This window comes from Halichoerus grypus, chromosome 11 (genome assembly GCF_964656455.1).
Source record: "Halichoerus grypus chromosome 11, mHalGry1.hap1.1, whole genome shotgun sequence".
Classification (NCBI taxonomy): domain Eukaryota; kingdom Metazoa; phylum Chordata; class Mammalia; order Carnivora; family Phocidae; genus Halichoerus; species Halichoerus grypus.
In genome coordinates this window covers 56,562,881-56,584,625 of record NC_135722.1, presented here as the reverse complement: position 1 = coordinate 56,584,625, position 21,745 = coordinate 56,562,881, and the positions used below count along the sequence as shown (strand labels likewise).

The 21,745-nt window shown below is 50.1% G+C and overlaps 1 protein-coding gene and 1 long non-coding RNA gene across 2 annotated transcripts; both read right to left on the bottom strand.

Annotated features, from left to right (window-relative positions):
- Positions 1–367: 367 nt before the first annotated feature.
- Positions 368–3,020, bottom strand: THRSP (thyroid hormone responsive). Its single transcript, XM_036113306.2, has 2 exons — positions 2,463–3,020; positions 368–995 (listed from the first exon to the last, which is right to left on the bottom strand). The coding sequence occupies exon 1, from the start codon at positions 2,932–2,934 to the stop codon at positions 2,482–2,484; it is 453 nt and encodes a 150-aa protein (XP_035969199.1). The 5' UTR covers positions 2,935–3,020; the 3' UTR covers positions 368–995; positions 2,463–2,481.
- A 4,141-nt stretch (positions 3,021–7,161) lies between these two features.
- LOC118549125 (uncharacterized) lies at positions 7,162–11,128 on the bottom strand. The gene is made up of 4 exons (XR_013442687.1): positions 10,908–11,128; positions 10,122–10,249; positions 7,707–7,791; positions 7,162–7,322 (listed from the first exon to the last, which is right to left on the bottom strand). It is a non-coding gene; the product is annotated as an uncharacterized LOC118549125 (long non-coding RNA).
- Positions 11,129–21,745: the final 10,617 nt, after the last annotated feature.

The window sequence follows — 21,745 nt, the reverse complement described above, 5'->3', positions numbered from 1 at the left end:
CAGGACCAGGAAAACAGAAGACTGATACTGCAGAGGGGACTTTGCTTGTACTGGATCACCCTGGAGAAAGTGGGCTCAGCAGCTAACACTGTCTACAGCTACACTTGGTGCCATTAAAAGGAAAAACCCCCACCTACCTGCAATAAACTTACTCTTAATGACTTTTTGAGTCCAAATGTTTGTCCAAAAAGTTTCCAAGCTCAGATTTTATAATCAGGTTAGTTTTGGGAGATCTGTAAGATTATTTCTGTGCATGATTTCAAATTAGAATGAATATAAGCCACTGGTTTCTGGGCAAAATCAGGTGAGTTCCATGTCTATTCAAATCATGCCTGAGAAATTAGAAGCTAAGAAAGATAAATACAAGTTTTTATTTTTTTATTTTTTTTTTATTGCTACTCCAACAAATATAAATGAACTATTGTTCATTCATGCTTGGCAGGTACAAGAGTGTGAACCATTCATCCCAAGGGACTTTGCTATCCCTTTGTTCTGGAGGGTAAAAAGTAAGGGCTAGACCAAATACAAGGTGAGGGTAGGAGAAAAAATTGTTTAATTTCCGTAACAATCTTGTGAGGTCAGTAATACTATCCCATTTTAGAGATGAGGAATTTTAGGCTCCAATGAGTTAAATAACGTCCAGGATCACGTGGTGAATGACTTCGGGGAGAAAGGATGTGAGTTTCATTTGGTCAGATGCGGAAAACCCGCGTGCTGCCATACCACAGCAGGTCACATCTAGCTCCTCATGAGCCACGGGCCACCACCCCAGCTGGAGAGAGGCGTGAGGGGAGTCGTGAATAGCAACAAGCATCCTAAAGGTGACCTGGTGCCAAGTCCACAAACTGGCTCTCCGAGGGAGGCGGGGAAGCATCCCAGAGAACCAAGTCGCCTCTGCTTCCAGCTGCAGGTCCAGGCCATTCCGGTTTGCCTCAGAGCTAGTGAGCTGTTCCATGTCCTCACCACACAGTCTGCCTTCTGTCACTTAAAGGGATCTGTGGAGAGCAGAAATTTAAAAAAACAAGTCAGTGTAGTGGGAGGAGGGGTTTACGGACAGGGAAACGGCAATGCGGAAAGCTGAAATACGTTGTCCAGGGGCGCACAGAGGACAGTGGTAGAACCGGCACAAGAGCCCAGGTTTTTTTAACTTCTGCTATACCAGATCGCCTCCATGAAAACCAGGTCCCGGTGTGCTGACACACGGCGCAGAACTGCTGCCCTTGTCTCTGAAGGAGTTGGGCTGGTCAAGGAGTGCACTTTTGTTCTCTTTCTCCTTTCTTCCTTTTTTTTTTGCAAAAGTTGACACCAAGTTGGATTTTTTCTTTTTTTTAAGATTTTATTTATTTGTCAGAGAGAGCACAAGCAGGGAGAGCGGCAGGCAGAGGGAGAAGCAGGCTCCCCACTGATCAAGGAGCCCCATGCCAGGATCCCGGGATCATGACTTGAGCTGAAGGCAGACGCTTAACTGACTGAGCCACCCAGGTGTCCCACCAAGTTGGATTTTTGTTCTAGTTCCTTTGTTTTAAACATTTATTTATTTAAACATTTATTTATTTGTTTGTTTGTTTGAGAGAGAGCCAACAGAAAGAGCACGAGCAGGGGGAAGAGCAGAGGCAGAGGGAGAAGCAGGCTCTCCGCTGAGCAGGGAGCCCAGATGTGGGGCTCGCTCCCAAGACCCTGGGATCATGACCCTAACTGAAGGCAGACACTTAACCGACTGAGCCACCCAGGCACCCGTGTTTGTTTTTTAATTGAAGCATAGTTGACCCACAAAGAGGGGGATTTCTCTCTACTCTGTCATCCCCAATCCCCACCTGCAGCCAGGCTGCAGAACCCTAAGGTGCTAAGGCAGTCCACTAGCATAGAGAAAGGGGACTGGATTCGAGTTAGCCCAGGGCTCATTCACATGTTGGCTCTGCCGTTCCCTGAGTAACCTTGGACTCCTTTCACTTCTCAGGCCCCCAGTTTTTTCATCTGTAAAAGGGAATGATGGTTCCATTAGAAAATTGACATGCAAGTGATTTTAAAACTATAAAACCATTCAAATGCCAGTAGTTATTTTTACCATTACTGTTACTCTTCAGTGAAAAAACAGAAACCCAGAGAAGTGAACTGGTGAAACCAAGGCCTTAGTGGTGGAGTCAGAACTTGAACCCGGGCTATTGACCAAGCATTCACGTACTTACTGGTAAATGCACGAATGTGCAAGCACACACATGTGCACACAGGTATGCATTCACGGGCCACCTTTCCTACTATCACCCTGCAGTTCATGGCCATTACTTACCAAGCCTGGGTCAAGACAGTAAGACAGGCCTGGCCTTGAGCCCTCCCAGGTCACGGCCCTAATACCCGGAAGTGAGGGTGCCTGTCTGAGACCCAGGTTCTCCCGCTCCCACTGGGTTGCATCTCCCCTGGAATGTCCCTCAGTGGACTCTGACCCGCACCAACGCCACCATTACCTTCCCTAGAGTCCGAGGCCTACATGGCCTGTCCCAATATCTCCTGGTATTTCCTTGTCACCTCCTCAGCTTTCAGGGTAAGGTGGGTGAGAATGTGATGAAGGCTGGAAAAGTGCAGATGGAACTGAGCTTCCAGGTCCAGCTGCCCCGACACCCTCTCCTCCTTGTCCTCCTCTGTCTCTGCAGCTTGGTGCTCGGCCTCGTGAGCTCTGGCACCTGCCACCTTGTACCACCAGTCCTCTCGGGGCAGCAGCCCATGGTCCACATCCACGCGGATGGCCTTGAGCATGGTGAAGCAGTTATAGAGATCAAGGGCCCCATCCTGAGCCTGCTGCCCCTGCCCATTCAGCTGCATGTCCCGCAGGAAGCTGGGGATCATCACCACCTGCTCCATGTTGCGCACCACGGCCGAGTAGCGGTCCATGACGGTCAGCAGGCAGTTCTTGGGGTAGTGCTTGGTTTGCACCTGCATGGTGGCCGCTGCTTGCCTGCTAAGCCCAGCACACTGTCCCAGCACTATTTCGACACTATTTTTATGTCTGGATGTGACAGCAGTTTGACAGCATGCCAAAGCCCAGCCAGTGGGGCCACACAACCCTTCTTTAGGCCAATCCCAGGGCTTGGGCACCCATGTCTATATCAGGTGATCCAGCTGCCCGAAGACAGACCCACCAGCTCCCTGTCATTTCAGCACTCCGAGACTGCCTCTGCAAGAGCCCGCCCCCTCCTTCCTCAGCTTGACCTGCCAGTTAGAGGGAAGCGTTTCCCGTTGGCCGCCGGTGCTCTGACCCCAGGGCAGTCATGAATTCTTTCAGGTTCTCTGAGACCGGGCTGCCTCGTCACTGCCAGCCTCCTCACACACGGTGCACTTTTTCAACCCAGGGTGCCCTGACTTTGAAATGAACTAGGGAGGAGGGTCTTGACGTGAAACAGCTTAGTGTGGGACAAAGAGCACTGACATGGGAGCCAGAATCCTGCCACTTCCCAGCTGTGTTTTCTGGTTGTTTGCTGGCTGAACACCTAACTTCACATCAAGCTCTACACTTATTGAACACCTAACTTCACATCAAGCTCTACACTGGGTTAGAGTGACTTGCCTGTGGCCCCATTAGACCTGGGATGCCAGCCCAGCCCTACCTCTCTCCCACCTCCAGTCAGTGCTCTAGACTGATGTACGAGGCTGCCTAAGTTACACAAGTTAACTGGATCCATTTCCTTAGCTGTGAATTTGAGGTGTTGAGAGGATCAAAGCAGATAAAGCCCATGAAAATGCTTTCTAAACCACAAAGCAAGGTTCCTGGCTGATCCTAGATGAATGCAGGTCTCTCTCCACTTTAACCTGTAATTGCACAAGTTACAGTGTTTCTTCACCACTGACCTAGTCCTTTGATCTGCAGTCCTGGAAGACAACAATCCTTTGCACAGCCACATTATCACAGTTCACACACTGCATTGGCTATATTTATTTATGGCATAACAAGGAAAATTGAGGCCCAAAGAGAGGCTCCCAGTTGTGCAACAAATGTCAGAGTCAAGTTCTGGTTCAGGCACCTGCTCATAGCACCTGGGTGGAAAGATCTGCTAGGTACCTTCTGCCCCAGCTGTGGGGAGAGAGGAGGAGGAGAGCACAGGGAGGGGATCTTCTCTCACCTAAGCCACCCTCACCCCCACCCCAGGGTGGGAGCCCCCTCTGCACCCTCCTGACTAACCATCGTCCACTTGTCCACTCCCTCCCATGCCTATGGCCAGAGCTATAAGAAAGTTCATCTTTATGTTGAACTGAATTCTACCTCCCTTTAGCTCCTCCCTAGTCTGAGCTCCTGTCTACTAGTGATCCTGTCTGAGCCTCAGCTTCCTCCTCTGGTGTAATCACAATGACACTGATTGAGGGCCTACTTTTCGAAGCAAAAGTGCTTAAAACAGAATTCAATCCTCCCAACAATGACATGTGTGGTAGGAGTTCCCCATTTACCCAGGAGGAAATTGAGGCCTACGGAGGTAAAGTAATCTGCCTAAGAATACACGTTGTTAGTTCTTAGGCAAGGAGGAGTTGGGGTGAGTAGTAACTCCTACTGACAGGTCATTGTGCGGATTACCCGTGATGTTATCAGATATCTGGCATATTGCAAGACCTCAGTAAAGGTGCACTGCCTTCTGGCACTTCTGTCTTCACTCTGCTCTCCCAAGCCCTCTTCTATTCCTCCATTCCGGGACCTGCTACACACATTTCAGTTCATTTTGTACCTGTCCCAGGGCCCAGCGCAGCAAATGCTCCATAGATACGAGCTGAATAATGACCATTAGATTCACTTCTCCATACATTCTAGGGTCTTTGGTCAAAATGTCCAGTCGCCTTGAAAAACAGAGTCCCTGGCTCGACAGGAGGCAGTAGTGAGGACTCTGGCAGGTGAGGGAGCCCAAGCGGCTGCAGCCACACCTGGCCCCCCAGGAGTGGCGTGCAAACGCAGGTGCTAACGGGAGCCTCTTTTCCAGAATCACTCCTCAGGGAAGGAAGGACGTGCCATGCTCCTGTCCCGAAAGTCTGCATCGTCCAGGTTGCTCTCCCAGTACTTTACTGGAAGCAAAACTCTTAGCAAGACACATGACCCCAGGATTACCTCCACCAGTCAGCGGGATGAAGCTTTTGCATAAAATTGTTTCCTAAACTATGAGTAGAAAAGAGCAAGTTTTCGAAATTAATAGAGTAAGTGAAACAATTTAATTTTTACAGTTTACTTAAGTAAAGATTTGATTGATTCATTTCCAGCTCTAAAACATTTTTTGCTTGTTCTTGACCTTTATTGGGGAAAACATTCTTTTTTTTAAAGATTTTATCTATTTTTTTAGAGAGAGAGAGAGCGAGCAGGGTGGGGGGGGAGGAGCAGATGGAGAGAGACAAGCAGACTCTGCACTGAACGCAGAGCCCAACAGGGGGCTCCACTCGGGGCTCGATCCCATGACCCTGAGATCCTGACCTGAGCCGAAATCAAGAGTCAGAAGCTTAACCAATTGAGCCACCCAGGCATCCCAGGAAAAATATTCTTTAAAAAAAAAAAAAAAGATTGTATTTATTTGAGAGAGAGAGAGCATGAGCAGGGGGAGACACAGGCAGAGGGAGAGGGAGAAGCAGGCTCCCCACTGAGCAGAGAGCCCGATGTGGGGCTCAATCCTGGGACTCCAGGATCATGACCTGAGCCGAAGGCAGTTGCTTAACCAACTGAGCCACCCAGGTGCCCAGGAAAAATATTCTTAAAATGTTTTCTCCTCAGGAAAGTGGGGCTTCCTTTGTATTCAGACATCCAGGATGGCTGAGCAGTGAGTACAGCCAAAGGCCACGAGGGTGGACCCTGTGGTTTGGGTTTGGGGCTGCCGCCAGGCCCTCTTGCAAGTAGGCTCCCTGGGCTCCGGTGTCCATGGCTGTAAAGGGAAGGGTTGGGAGCTCTCTGAAGGGAAGGCCCTGTCAGCCCTGTTGTATAACTCCTTCTGAATCCATGTCCAGGTCTCTGAGGGCATGACCCTGCCTTTTGAACCCAGCCCCCAGTCTCTGGCTCAGGACTGGAAAGCGTGATGTGGACAGGGCTGGGAGAGCTGATCCTGGCATGGTGGGCAGGCCAGAAGTGCCCTGCAAGTGGCAACTTATTCATCTTTGACCCAGTGGCCCGGGGCCAACCGAGGCACCCCATCTGTTCAACGAGGGGGCTGATCTTTGTGAGGGCCCCTCGAGCTCAGACTTTGGGGGCCTCCACCTGAGCACACGGTTGCCGTGCCTTCTGTGTCATTCTGCCTCTGCATTTATGTCCTAACCCCATCTCGGGCCAGTCCATTCCCAGATGGATTCCACGAGTGAGTGTGACGGACGTGAGTGAGTGAGTGAGTGAGTGAGTGGATGGGTGGGCGTTCGTGAAAACTGGAGAAAATGAGCAAATTGGTAATTGGGAGAACAAAGGAGCCATGTGAGTGAACAAGTGCAGAGCATACAGGAGTCCTGGGGAAGAGGGAGAGGATGGGGGCCGGCGTTGTCCGGCCAGCAGGCTACAAACAGAGACTGCCTTCAGGTCTACCAGGCAGATGGAAGGCCCCGGATGAAATGTTGCTGAATTAGTGGTTGCCCAGCGTCTCGGATTCGTGGACAGAGAGACGGGATCTGAGGGGATAGGCCGAACTCAGAGAAGTTCTAGGAGTGGGTAGGGGAATGGAGGAAGGCAGGAAAGAAGGAACATGGGGTCTTTATTTTCAGGGGGTGTGGTGGGGCAGGACAGGTGGCTCTGCTTCAGCAAGGTCCACTGGACTCAGGGGTCCTTGCTCTCCAGACACTACATCCCAGAGTTGGGAGATGATCTGGTCCAGCTGGGCCACTGCTAGTAAGGAAGTCCTGGCCACCGGGGAGTGGGAAAGGTAGCAGAAGCTAGACTAGACCTCAAGCGTTACTGGGTTTCCCCAGGCTTCCCTCTCTCCCCCTCCCTTGCTTCCCTGCTCTTAGGTGGGGAAACTGAGGTTGAGCGAGGCACTTCCTGGAATGACCTCCACAAAGCTGCCAGTGGTCTCACCCTCAGGGGATCTGAATTCCCCAAGTTGGATAAACTGATCTGGGCCCCAGATGCACTGGGGTCAAGGCCCCCAAGGGTCAGGTCAGGAACACCATGTGACTGTTGTACAAAGGGTAAGATGACCAAGTAGTGCTTGGGAACTGCCAGGGTCCAGGCAACCCTGGCTGGGCCTGGGTCCAGGCAGCCAGAGAATGAACTCAGACTGAGGTTGCGACAAGTTTCCTAATTTTAAAAATGACTTTTATACATATGCACCATCTGCTATCTGCGGGCCTCAGGCTGTTTTTCTTCGCACTGTTACTTCAGTCCTGACCTATTGAGAAACACAAGGGGGCAAGAGTCAAGAGCTGTTCTACCCCCACCCCCAGATACTGAACCCCTTTGATGCATTCCTACTCCCCGCTATGCCACAGGGAGGCAGGAGGAAATAGGACATCTTGGTCCCTGCCCTCCAGAACTTGGCCCCTTTGTCACCCAGGGGACCTCAAATATTGAGGGCTTCCTGTGTCTGCACTGTGCTGGGCCTGGAGATAGAACAAGGCACGAAGCAGACAAGGCACCTCACTCAGGCAGTTTGTATCTAGTAGGGAGAAAGCCACAGTGAACATATGCACAGATAAATATGATACTATCACATTGTGACATGTACTAGAAACAAAGTAAAATAAAATAAAATAGCTAGAGCCTTGCTACTTACTACAGGTGTGGTTTGCAGATCAGCAGCATCTAATCACCAGAGAGCTCATCAGGAACGCAGATTCTCAGGGCCTGCCCAGGACCTACTGAATCGGAAACTGCATTTCTTTCTTTCTTTCTTTTTTTTAAAAGATTTTATGTATTCATTTGCCAGAGAGAGAGCCAGAGACAGAGCACAAGCAGGGGGGGCGGCAGGCAGAGGGAGAAGCAGGCTTCCCGCGGAGCAAGGAGCCCGATGCTGGAGTCGATCCCAGGACCCTGGGATCATGACCTGAGCCGAAGGCAGATGCTTAACCAACGGAGCCACCCAGGCGCCCCTGGAAACTGCATTTCAACAAGATCCCCAGGGTATGTCTGTGGCCAGGGAGTCAAGCATTCACTCCAAACATAGTTATTACCCCAGGGGAGAAGAAATACCTGTGCTGAGGCCTGAATGCTCTCAGTTTCTGGAGGATCTATCTCCCAGGGAGAGGGAACAACCAGTACTACTGATCATAAAATATTCTCCTTAAAGGCTCAACTACCTCCCTGGGTAACCTTAAACAAGTCACTCTACCTCTCTGGGCCTCAGTTTACCAACTGCAAAATTGAGGAGTTGGACTAAGTAGAGATTCTTTCAAGCTAAAAACAAAAAACAAAAACAAAAAAAACAAAAAAAAACCCCAAAACCCCACTGTCTCCTGAATGGAGGATTTTGAGGCATCAAGAGTCCATTGACCAGCTAAGAGAGAGCTATTTGAGGGAGCGGCAGGGTCCCTTCTCTGGAGTCCTCAGGTCACCCTAAGAGGCCCGGGCCTTTTCTGTTACTTGAGAATACAGGCATCTCTGCAGTTTGGGGAATCCACCACAAACTGTTTGCTGACCAGAGGAGACCCAGGAGACTGGCAGGTCTTTCCATCCAGCCTCCACTCCCAACTTCCTCCCTGTCACTCCCCTCCCTCAGTTCTGGGAAGGCCCAGTCCTTCCTCCCACGGATGCAACTAGGTTGGGGTCAGCCTAAGGGCTTCTGGGCTCACTGAGTGAGAGACAGAGGCAGAAGGGCTCCCTTGAGGATGGGTCAAAGGTCCAGACTAGCAGAGTTGGGTGTATTATAGGGATCATGCAACCCTACCTCTATTTTATTGACAAAAAAACTGAGGCTCCAATTTATACTTCTTTTCTTTTCTTTTTTTTAAAGATTTTATTTCTTCATTTGAGAGAGAGAGAGCACAAGCAGGGGGAGAGGCAGAGGGAAAGGGAGAAGCAGACTCCCTGCTGAGTGGGGAGCCCAACGTGGGGCTCGATCCTGGGACCCTGAGATCACGACCTGAGCTGAAGGCAGATGCTTAACCGACTGAGCCACCCAGGCGCCCCTTCAATTTATATTTCTAATCGTGTTTTATTCACTCCCCTGGAAGGACTTCACTGCTATATGTATCACTTACAATAGGGCTATGATATTTAAAAATTCTGTGACCAGGGGCGCCTGGGTGGCTCAGTCCTTAAGCGTCTGCCTTCGGCTCAGGTCATGATCCCAGGGTCCTGGGATTGAGCCCCGCATCGGGCTCCCTGCTCTGCAGGAAGCCTGCTTCTCCCTCTCCCACTTCCCCTGCTTGTGTTCCTTCTCTTGCTTTGTCTCTCTGTCAAATAAATAAATAAAAGCTTTTAAAAAAAATATTCTGTGACCAGACAAGATTAGTCACTTATACAGAAAACATGTCTGTCTCTCTTCTACTTGGGACCCCCTGTGGGCAAGAAACTGGTCTAATTCTTCCTTGTGACTCCAGGACCACAAGCGCTCAAGAAAGTTTCCTTAGTTTATTGACTGAAAGGATGCATGAATAAAAACTATGGGGATCTGTCTACCTGGGTGTGCTTCCCAGGTATTTCTTCACTGTTTCTTCCATTTTGTTCACTTGACCCACTTTTACTGAGCTCCCCCTCAGGGGAAACCCTCGGGGGCAGGCTGTCAACACCAGCACCTGGACTCCAGAGAGCTCAGTGGTGATGGGGCCTTGGCTCAGCTGCCTCCTTCCAAGATGGCCAGTCGCTGACAGAGGAGCTCCAGGAGACACCCTTGCTGGGGGGACCTCTCACTCTGCCCACAGGGCTGGCCCCTAGACTGGGACCCAGGCCAGAGCGCTGCCTGCATTTCTCGGTTGGTGGCCCCTTCCTCCAGTTTCAAAGCCAGCAAAAGCCTTCTCATATTGCCACCTTTCTGGTCTTTCTCTTGTAGTTACGAGAACTGTTATTCTTTTGTTAGGCCCACCTGGGTAATCCAGGATAATCTTATCTCAAGGTCCACTGATTAGCAATCTTAATTCCATCTGTACCCTTCATTCCCCTTTGCCATGCAATCTAACATAATCACAGATGCCAGGATTAGGACATTGCGCCTACCACACTCCTCAACCCTTTCCATTTTATTTTAACCTACCATGCTAGTTCTTTAAATGAAACTTTGTACAGAAGCCCAATGAATAAAATAGGTTGAGAAGAAACTGATTTGGCTGAAGTAGGATGAGAGGGGCTACAGCTGCATCCTCTTGACCATCTTCCAGCTTCCTGAAGGGTAACAACTTTGTGGAGTTAGCAAGTCAGACAAAGACGAGAACAATCTTAAAGGCAGGGTGGTAAGGGGGGGAACGTTTCTCCCTCTCTCTGTACATATATTCATATATACATATTCACTATATACACAGTACATGCACTATATACTATATATATACTATACAATACTATAGTATATTTGAAAGTATACATATATAGCATATATTCTATACAGTATATATAAAAGAAAGGATATATCTATTAAAATTTTTCTGATTTCCTGCATCTATATTTATGAATACATAAACAGTAAATAAAAATTTACATGGGAATGAAAACATGAATTTAAGGAGCCACGGGGTGGTGGTGAAAGGGTACTTTATTAGGTCTTATTTCTCAAGCTGAGTAATGGGTACATGAATATTTTCATATTCATTCTCAATATATTTGAATACATTAAGTTCTTTAAAAAAAAAAAAAAAAGGAAAAGTGGGAAATGTTTTCCAGGCAGAGGTACCAACTTGAGCAAAAAGCCCAGACACACAAAAGAGCAAAAATACTGATGACGCCTCAATATGCCCGCACCCTCCTGAACTCCGCAGTAACTTCCAAAGCCTTGCTTCCCCTCTTCCTACCTCACCTCCTTTTGCCCGGGCTCACCCCCGCCGCTGACCTTTCCGACCAGATCGGCTCCCTCCCCTATCAGATAGGCGGCCCCCGTCCTGGCTGCAAGGGTACACCCTTCGTCTGCCCGCTCCGCGCACCAAGGGGTGCCTCGCCGCGAAGACTGCGGGCTCGGGGAAGGCTGGGCGGGGCGCCGGCCTCTGCGGTTCCCGCCAGCAGGGGGCGCTGCGGGGCCGGCGAGGACCTCAGCTCCGCAGCCTGGAGCGACGGGGATCCTGAACCCCAGCCAGCGAGCCGAGACTCGTCGCCAGCGGAAACACACGAGTTTCCAGGCGGTAATGGTCCGCCTCGTTTTAATAGAAAAGGGTTGGCCGATAGGGGAGAGAGTGGGAGGAAAATCTTATCATCGTTCCAGGACCCCCACTCACAAGATACGCGTCTTTAATGTTTTGTAGCTATTTATTAAAGGGGCTTGACTCAGCAGGTGAAAGCACAAAGGCGATTTCTTTTTTCCCTACCATTGCCCTTTCGAACGGATTCTGTGGACTCATGCTTCACTGTTCCCGGATGAAATCTCGGCAAGTCCCCTAGCTTTTCTGAGTTTCCCGTTTCTTGATGGGTGATTACTTAAGTGCAGGCCTGCGTTACAGCAAACCTCGGGCTGGGACACCTGCGGGCTGGGGAGGAGGCTGGGCGGCCTGGCGCTGCCGCTGCTGCTCCCGCCCCTCCCCGGGGCAACTTCTGGTTGGCCGGGGCGGCGGGGGAGGAGAAGTCACAGCCTCGGAGGTCACTTGGGCGTGGCAGGGTCCTTATGCGGACACCTTCTCTTAGGGGCACTTTGATGGGCTCCTTGGAGACGCAGCGCACTGTCCAGTGCAGTACCCCTAAAGAGGGAGGTGCCTCCTCCTGCGGGCTGCCTACAACCCCTCTGCTTCAGCATTCCTCCTTACACCTCCAGCCTCTTTCTGCTGGGGTCCCCTCACCCCTAAATGGAAGCCCTCTTCTGCGGGGTCCTTTTCCAGAAGGCCTACATTCTGCTCCTTTCTGTGGGGTCTGCACGTGCTGCACAGGAAACAGCCCCTTGCCAGGAGCCCCTCCATTTGCCAGCTGCCACCAGATTCCAGACCCCAGAACCTCCCTTGCCAAGACTCCCAAAATAGTTCTCCTGAAGCCTCTCCTGGTTTGAGGTGAGGGGAGGACAGCTTCTTCCAGTCCCTGGTGAAGAGTGGGTTGGAGGCCAGGCAGAGCTTAGAGCTCCGACAACTCTCCAAGGAGAGTGTCCTCCCGCGTTCCTGGGGGATTTAGCTTACTCCCTGTGGCCAGGAGTAGGTGAGGCGGCGGTCTTCGCCCTGCCCTCCCTCCTTCGGGGTACTGCACAGGTGGTCCAGCCTCTCTGTTCAGGGTCAGCAACTCTCCCAATGTTTCAGCCTTTGGGGCCTCAGCTGAAATTCTGAGGTGACTGGGAAAGACTTTGTTTACACCTTACAAATTTCCAGACTTTGCCACAGAGCAGGGTCTCTAACCTCAGCCCAGAAAAGACCTCATCAGAGGATCTACCCAAAACACAAATTCGGATCAATCGATTGTCACCCCCCCACCCACCCCGCGCAGAAAACCTTCACTCTCCCGCTGCTCCCCTCAAGGCATGCCGCATTTCAGCTCCTGGGCGTCACAGACACTTCCCTAACCTCATGCTTTCTCTCTAACCTTTGTCTTTCCTTTCCCCAGAAGAGTTCTAGCTCCGCTTCTCCACTTAGCTGACTCCTTGTGGTTTTTGAAGGCCAGAGCCAAAATGTTGCCTCCTCCAGGAAGACTTCCCTGACTGTGCCCCCTCCACCGTGTTTCTGCAGGTCTTGTCACAAATGGTGTTTTGTTGGAATTATCTCAATCTCACTCGATTCTGAGCTCTTTGAGGACAAGGATGGTATTTGTTTTGTTGAGTGTGTTTACATTTTTTTTTTAAAGATTTTATTTATTTGACAGAGAGAATACAAGGAGGGGGAGCGGCAGGCAGAGGGAGAAGCAGGCTCCCCGCCGAGCAGGGAGCCCAAAGCGGGACTTGATCCCAGGACCCCGGGATCACGACCTGAGCAGAAGGCAGCCACTTAACCGACTGAGCCACCCAGGTGCCCCCATTTTTTGTATGAAAAATACCCCCCAAAATCCAAAATTACCCATAATCCCAGCACTTCTTTTTTTTCTTTTTTAAAGATTTTATTGATTTATTTGACAGAGAGATAGAGGGCACAAGTAGGCAGAGCGGCAGGCAGAGGGAGAGGGAGAAGCAGGCTCCCCGCTGAGCAGGGAGTCCGACGCGGGGCTCGATTCCAGGACGCTGGGATCATGACCTAAACCCAAGGCAGCTGCTTAACCGCCTGAGCCATCCAGGCACCCCGCTTTTTGATATCATAGAAAGGACAAAGAGTCTCCCTTTTCCTGCCTGTCCTGTCAATCCTAACCTCCAGTGACAACCACTTTTAAGAGGGTGGTGTGATTCCTTATTGTCTTTTCCTGGCATGCACGTGCACGCACACACACACACACACATACACAGAATTTAATAATTCTTACTATACTTCTTGGTCCACAATTTCCATTTTCACTGAACAATCTATCTTGGGTATCTTTCCATGTTAGTGCATGTGATTCTACCTTATTCTCTTTTCTTTTTATTGTGTATATATATTTATATATATAAAACATAAAATTTGCCATTTCAACCATGTTTAAGTATACAATTTAGTAACATTAATTACATTCACATTATTGTGCAACCATCGCCAACCTCCAAAATTTTTCAACACCCCAAACAGGACCTCTGTACCCATTAAGCAATAACTCCTTAATCCCTACCCCACAAACCCTGGTAACCTCTAATCACCTTTCTGTCTCTATGAATGCTGCATTCTTTTCTAATGGCTGAATATTATTCCACAGTAGGAGACATCATCATTTATTTAACCATTCTCTACTAATGGACATTACATTCAAGGTGTTCTCAATTTTTTGATAATACAAACAATACTGCAAAAAAAAAAAAAATCCCCATGCATAATACATGTGGGAATATTTTGTTAGAAGAAAGTCCCAGGAGTGGGCTACTAGAACAGAGGGTGTGTGCATCTAGAAGACTAACAGATACTGGGGCACCTGGGTGGCTCAGTCAGTTGGGCCACTGCCTTCGACTCGGGTCATGATCCCAGGGTCCTGGGATCGAGCCCCACATCGGGCTCCCTGCTCAGCGGGGAGCCTGCTTCTCCCTCTCCCTCTGCCTGCCTCTCTGCCTACTTGTTCTCTCTCTCTCTCTGTCAAATAAATAAATAAAATCTTTTTTTTTTAAAAAAAGAAGTCTAACAGATACTTGCCAGCCTTTGCATCAAAATTATCTTTGATGTGAAGGTTCCTGATTCCCATCCCCAGATATTCTGGTTTAATAAAGATGAATTAGGGCACAGCAACCTGAATTGTTATAAACATCCTACCTGACGATTGTGATGTGAGGCCACACAATGACAAACATGGTTGTGGGGCCTGAATCTGCTGCATTCCTGGGTCCCCAGCATCCAGCCCTGGACCTGCCCACAGAGAGGGGGTGTCCTCCCAGGGGCAACATCATAAACTCCAGTGCCCCTCCCCACCCCCTTGGCATGGCTGCCACCATGCCAAGGCTGTCCTGGTGAGTCATCACGCACAGCATGCTGGCCCCCCGGATGACAAAGCCTCTAAGGGCAGCTTGATTGATGGACGGTGATTCTCCCAACCTGGAAGCCCTGAGTCATGCTGGTTTACCAGGCAGCTCCCCATTCTGAGATCGGTTAGCTTTGCCCTTTGTAGGAGGCAAACTCACTGCTCCTTCAGATCAAGGCCTATCAGGGAAAAGGCTGCCTTATCTCCCGGGGGAAATTATGACTCACACGGCAGGAGTGGTGGGTGGAGGACAGAGAGCCACCGAGGGGAAGGAGAAAAGAGACAAGAGAGACAAGGCTGAGTTCCAGGAGGACGATGCAAAGGTGAGGGAAAAGAGTAGAGTCACAGAGGAAGCAGAGAGAAAAGAGGCAGAGAGAAAAAAGCCCCAAGTCAAAGGGGAGACACAGAGTGGAGACGTGGAGGGAGAAGGAGAAAACAAAAGGAAGGAGAGACAGAAAAGGAAGAGAAAGGGAGGAGAAGGAGGAGGCAGGAGAAAGAAAAGAGAACATGGAGCAGGAGGTGGAGGCGGGGTGAATGGCTTCGCTGGTGTGTCTGACCAGTACAGAAAAAAATCGATGCTCCCGATCCCAGGAAGCCACGGGCGATGGAGGTGAGCTGGCTGAGTGTCAGGCAGGCCCTGCCTGCGAACCAGCTCCTGTGTCCAGCTCTTGTAGCCCGCTGCGGGGTCTGCGGGGTCTGCGGGGTCGACTCTGACCTTGGGGCAAAAACACATTCTGAGGCAACCACACCGTGTGCGCCTGGATGGTGGGCACAGCCTTCCTCGTCATTTGGCAATGAGGAGTAAGATCCTCAAAAAAGTGCATATTCCTTGCACAGTGCCTTACATGTAAAGGATGCTTCTTGCAGTGCTATTTATAGTAAAGGAGAAAAAAGAAAGAAGGAAGAAATGAAATGTGGCCTGATAGATTTCTGATACATACATACAGCACAAACCGTGTGGCTGTTACAGAAGGGGTTCTGCAGAGCCCTTCATGCTATGGGGGATAGCCTCACGATCCTAGATGGAAAAAAAAGGGCATTCATGTTCAAACCAATCTTTAAAATGGTATGCTTCAAATCTTATTAGTGGATGTGTGTAATGGGGGCGGCATGACCTCTGCCCCAACTCAGAGGACATTGACAGCCTTCTAAGAAGTTCCCTGGTTGTTCAAGGAGCTGGAGCTTGTCACCAGAAGCGCAGTCTGACACTCCTGCTGGGTTAAGCTGCAGTTCTGTTCCCACCACCTACTAGGTGTGCACAGCAGCCCCCTTCCTCTGGGTTAAGGTGTGCTGGGGCTGTGTGAGAAGCAGGGGGCCCACACACTAGGGCAGGCAGCCAGTGAATGGGGAGCTGGATGGGACGCAGATCATTCCTCTCCAAGAACCTAAGGGCAGAGGTCCTGAGTACAAGGCATGGGAGCTGCTCTTCTCAGTGACAGTAGGCGGCAGTACGCTAGCTCCCATGTGGTATCTGAGCTAGAGGCTGCTAGCATGCCCTAGAAAAGCGATCCGGGGAGGAGTAGGGAGGGTACCCAAGCTCTCACTCAGCCTGTACCAGAGGGAAGCCTTCAGGGCTTCACCAGATGTCAGGGCGGGGTTGTGGGGGCTGCCCACGAGGAGCAGGGACCCAAGGACTCAGGAGGTCCCAGGAGGTCCCAGGACTTGGGCCACTGCCCATATTGCTTCCTTCGTGTTACCCTGTCTCTGCTGGGCAGGCTTCTGTCAGAAACTCTTAGATGAGAAGGGTCTCTGGATGGGCTTGAGGGAATATTGAGGGAGTATTGGGGAACCCTGGGGCAGGAGTGGGTAGCAATGATTTTTTTTTAAATAAACTTTTTATTGACGTATAATTTGTCCACAGAGGAATGCACCCAAGTAATTTTCACAAAAAGTAAACACACCTGTGTAACGATTTCCAGCTCAAGACAACAACAAAAAAAACATGACTCTGCATCTCAGAAGCTCCGCCCCCCCCCCGCCCCATTTGGGTGGCAATGATTGTAAAGAGGGAACTGGGCAGGGTCTGGGAGCAAAGGAAGAAGGAAGGAAAAGATCCTCCCCCCAGGCTCGGCTGCTGTGTGGTCCTGCAGACTCAGCAGGAGAGCCCCTTGCTTTGTTTGCACCAGCTAGTGACCCGTATGCGGATCTCAGGGACACACCACACACTTGGTGTCCAGGACCCGCCCTCGGAATTTGGCAAGCAGATGATTAGCCACGGGCAGCTCTACAGAGAAAGGCAAAGTACAGGGTGTTTGCAGAGACTTACAGACCAGATAGGGCCAGGCTGAAAACAGGAGGGCAAACAGGGAAGAGAATGGTTTCCTGGCTGGGCTGGCAGGGTGTGTGCCCAAGAGGGTCTGGGAGTGGCTGGTCCCAGGGGAGTGGCCAAAGCAGACACTATTTGCTCCCTGAAGTTTCTGTTTGTCCAGGAATGATTCATGCGAGTTCCGCTGGTCAGTCCCTCCTCCTCTTTGCCCATTGTGAGCACCTGAGCAGGGCACAGAGGGGCACCCTGGAAAAAGCACAGCTGTGACATCAGGGAGACCTGCGTTGGAACCCTGGCTCTAAGCTGCATGACTTTGGGAAAGTCACACTCCCTCTCTGACCTCAGGTTCCTCATCAGTGAAATGGGACAATAACATGTACCTCCTAAGATTGTTGTGAAGAGAAAATGAGATCATCCATAATTGCATTGGGCAAGCTCATAATAAACGTTTGTTCCTTTCCTTTGCCACTTTTTCATTTAGCAAACATTCCTTTGGGACCTAGCATGTTGCAGGCGACTGTGCCAGGCACGGGAGGAGAGTGGTGAACAGGACAGATATGGAAACTGGCTGCCTCGCAGAGCTTAGAATCCAACGGGTGGGACAGACGTTAAATAAATAAGCAAACAAATACTCGTCACAAGGGAAAAGCACAGGGCACTATGAAGAAGAATCTCAGAGGGCACCTGGGTGGCTCAGTCAGTTGAGCCACCAACTCTTTGATTTCAGCTCAGGTCATGATCTCGGGGTGGTGAGATGGAGCCCTGCTCACTCAGTGCAGAGTCTGCTTGTCCCTCTTCCTCTTCCTCTCACCTCCCCCCTCTTTCTCTGTCTCTCACTCTCTCAAATAAATAAATAAATAAATAAATAAATAAATAAATAAAGTCTTTAATAAAAAAGAAGAAGCTCAGTGGTGACTTCCACTGAGTGGTCAAATGCAGTGGTCATGGAAGGCCGCTTGAGGAAGGTGACATTTAAGCTGAGACATACAGGATGAGAATGAAGCCGGCATTTTGGAAAGTGGTACCTGAGGGGCTAAAAGGCATGGGGTTTAGATCCAGACCTATGTGGATTCCAAATCCTGGTTCCACTGCTACTCAGCTGTGAGATTCTAGGTGAGTCCCCTTTCCAATCGGGGCCTCGGTTTTGTCTTCTGTAAGGTGTGGCTAAAAATACCTAGTTCACAGACTTGTGAGGATGAACCCAATTGTGTAGAGAAGGTGCCCCTGTGTGGAGCCTGGTGCATGGTGGATACCCAGTAAAATCAGTTCCCTTCCTGTCCTAGCTCATGATTAACTGTCAAGTGATGGGGCGCCTGGGTGGCTCAGTTGGTTAAGCGACTGCCTTCAGCTCAGGTCATGATCCTGGAGTCCCTGGATCGAGTCCCGCGTCGGGCTCCCTGCTCGGCAGGGAATCTGCTTCTCCCTCTGACCCTTCCCCCTCCCATGTGCTCTCTCTCTCTCATTCTCTGTCTCTCAAATAAATAAATAAAATCTTAAAAAAAAAACCTGTCAAGTGATGGCATAGCAACAGTGCATGCGCACGTGAGCACACACATGTGCATGCACACACATACACACACACTCACACTCAAGAACACCCATAGGCAGGACACACACGAGCTCACTCGAGCTGCAGATTTGAGGAGAGTTTAATAATGGCACTCTTTATAAAGGTATGGCAGCACCAGCCCTGAGGAGTGGTGCATCCCTGGGGCTATTAGCAGGAGGGAGCCTGCAGAGGGTGAGGGAGAGAGCAGTTACCAGAACCCCAGAGAACAGCTGTGTGGCCTGGGCACCTGACAGGAGGTGGGACCTTCAGATGAAAGGAGCAGCTGGCTTACAGGCCCTGGGCCGGGAGGGGACCAGGGAATAAGGACTCTCACTTCAGCCTCCCCTTACCTTCTGATATCCGGCTAGGCTTCCCGTGGGACTAACGTGGGAGGAAGCCAGAGAGCAGGGAGCCTGTGTATGTGATCCCTGAAGATCAGCCTCCAGAGTGCAGAGCAGGGAAGGATGAGGTAAATCTGGAGAAACAAATGGCAGAGATACAGCACAGGATTCCTACCCCCTGGGCCTCTTTAGAATGTAAGTGACGGATAGATCCAATGTGAAATGGCTTAAGTCCCAAGTGAATACCCGAGGTACCTAACTGGGCTAGGGCCTTAGCAGTAGCTTGGTCAGTGCTCCAATTAGAGCTAGAAACAAATTTCTCATCCTCTCTCAATTCTACTTTCCTTTGCATGTCAACTTCATTCTCAAGCTACATGTAGTGGCAAGATGGCGGCTTTAAAGGAGGGGTTGGTCCCCGGAGGGAACCCGGTCCTTTACAAGGAAGGATGGTGAGTAGAAGGCAGGTGGAAATGTTACACCTGTCCGCTACAGGTCATGTCCGGGTGCTTACCTTCCACAAACTCAGACCGGGATTGGTACTACTGAGGCCATGCACAGCGGTCTCCTCTGCTTCACTGTGGCCAGTTGGGGGAATGTGGATCACTCAGGGCCATTCAGTCCCACCTCTGCCCTGAAGGGATCTGATGATTACCTCCCCAGTGACCTTATTTTACAGGTAGCAAAACTGAGGCCCAGTGAGAAGAAGGGCTTTGCGTAAGATCGTGTAGTTAATGTCAAGGCCAGGACTTAAACACAGGTCACATGATCTGTCCTCTACAGGACTTTTGTTTTGGGGTGTGTGGTTTTTTTAAAGTAATTTTAAAAATTATTTTTATTTATTTATTTATTTATTTATTTATTTAAGTAATCTCTACACCCAGTGTGGGGCTTGAACTCATGGCCCCAGGATCAAGAGTCGCATGCTCCTCCAACTGAGCCAGCCAGGCACCCCATTAGGACTTGTTTTTAAAAAAGAAACAACAGGGGTGCCTGGGTGGCTCAATTGGTTAAGTGTCCAATTCTTGGTCTCAGCTCAGGTCTTGATCTCAGGGTCATGAGTTCAAGCCCTGCGTTGGGCTCCATGCTGGGTGTGGAGCCTGCTTAAAAGAAAAGAAAAGAAAGAAAAGAAAAACAAGAAACACATCTAGAGAATGTTTGGAAGGAGGCAGGAAGAATGGATGGCAGAAAGGAGAAAGGGGGGATAGAAGACAGACATATACATAGCAAGAAATTAAGACAGTATAGGGGTGCCTGGGTGGCTCAGTCATTAAGCGTCTGCCTTCGGCTCAGGTCATGATCTCAGGGTCCTGGGATCGAGCCCCGCATCAGGCTCCCTGCTCAGCGGGAAGCCTGCTTCTCCCTCTCCCACTCCCCCTGCTTGTGTTCCCTCTCTTGCTGTGTCTCTCTCTGTCAAATAAATAAATAAAATCTTTAAAAATATATATACTTCTAAAAAAAAAAAGAAATTAAGACCGTATGAAAGAATATACAACGAAAAGTAATTTTCCACCCATGGCAGACTCCTAGTCCTCACCTGAGAGGTAATGATGACCAAGTCTCCTGTATATCCTTTTGGAAATTATCAATGCAAATGCAGGAGTGCATATATATATATATATATATATATATATAATGTATATATGAGGTCTGCCTCATTTTTGTAGTGGATGTAGAATATTCTAGAATGTGGGTGTACTCTAATTTATTCAACTAGTCCGCAAGTGATGGACATTTAGGCTGTTTCTAGTCTAGTCTTTTGCTTCTATAAACAGTGCTGCAATGAACACCTTTGCACGCATACTTTGCACACACATCTTTCAACCCCTGTGCTCTAGAGGCTGATCCGAAGAGTAGAAGTGGCACCCCATGGCTTTAAGGGGTTCATCCTGACATCGTTTGCACTAGAAGGAACCAAGACTGATACTGTTGGAAGGGACCTTAACCATCGTCAAGCCTAGCTGTCGACTTCACAGTTAGATGAATGCGGAAACTGAGGCCCTGGGTCTGACAGGGGGCTGCTGGGAGATTTGGACTAGACCACCGTGTGTTCTCAAAGAGGCTATGGCTGGGTGTTGGGCAGTGCTGGCTCTGGGCCCTGGCCTGCCCGGCAGGGAGTGGCCAGCACCACGGGCTCTGGAACCAGACTCCTGGATTTGATCCTGACTTAGAAAAATAGCCTTTCTGAATTTCGATTTCCCCCCTTGGAAAATGGGGATGATGTTGCTCTTCCCCTTTAGTCTTCCCTACAGGGTCACCGTAAGATAAAGGAGACAATGCCTATGGGACAAAGGTTTCCTTTTATTACCATTCACCACTCTGGGCATCTTGGTTCCTGCTCCTTCCAAGGGGCCTCTTTGGGCCCATGAGTTGGTGAACTCGGGGCACACTTGGCCTCCAGCCGTGCTCCGTGTCCCTGCAGTCAAGGCCAAGCTGAGCAAATTCTAACCTCTACCCAGAAGCTCTGGCTGCCTCCTCCCCCCAGAGAGGAGCTTGCTGGGTCTGGGGCAGGTCAGGGGGTAGGGCTTCAGACGGAAGCCCAGCCAAGCTTCCTCCCTATACAGGTCTCCAGGGAGAGGCACCTGTGCCCGCGCCGTGCCTGCCACAGGCTGGACGTCGCCTCCTGGACTCCTCCCGGAAACCCCGCAGGGGCATCACAACTCCCATTTTTGAGGTGACAAATGTGAGGCTCCCAGAGTTAAGGAGACTTGCTTCTAAATAAAAAATTCCTGGGGCGCCTGGGTGGCTCAGTTGGTTAAGCGTCTGCCTTCCGCTCAGGTCATGATCCCAGGGTCCTGGGATCGAGTCCCGCATCAGGCTCCCTGCTCAGCAGGGAGCCTGCTTCTCCCTCTCCATGCTGCTCCCCTACTTGTGTTCTCTGTCAAACAAACAAATAATATCTTAAAAAAAAAAAAGAATTCCCTGAGCAGAGTTGGAGGGCTTTCCAGGGGGATGGGAGCACACGTTGATTGATTATGAAGCGGACTCATGGAGGCACTACTTCTGGGGCTAATAATGTGGCCTTTCCATCGAGAGGCTGTCTCAGC

Bases quoted from the DNA above. Each gene is read 5' to 3' on its own strand.
- THRSP (XM_036113306.2), bottom strand. From the start codon at position 2,934: ATGCAGGTGCAAACCAAGCACTACCCCAAGAACTGCCTGCTGACCGTC.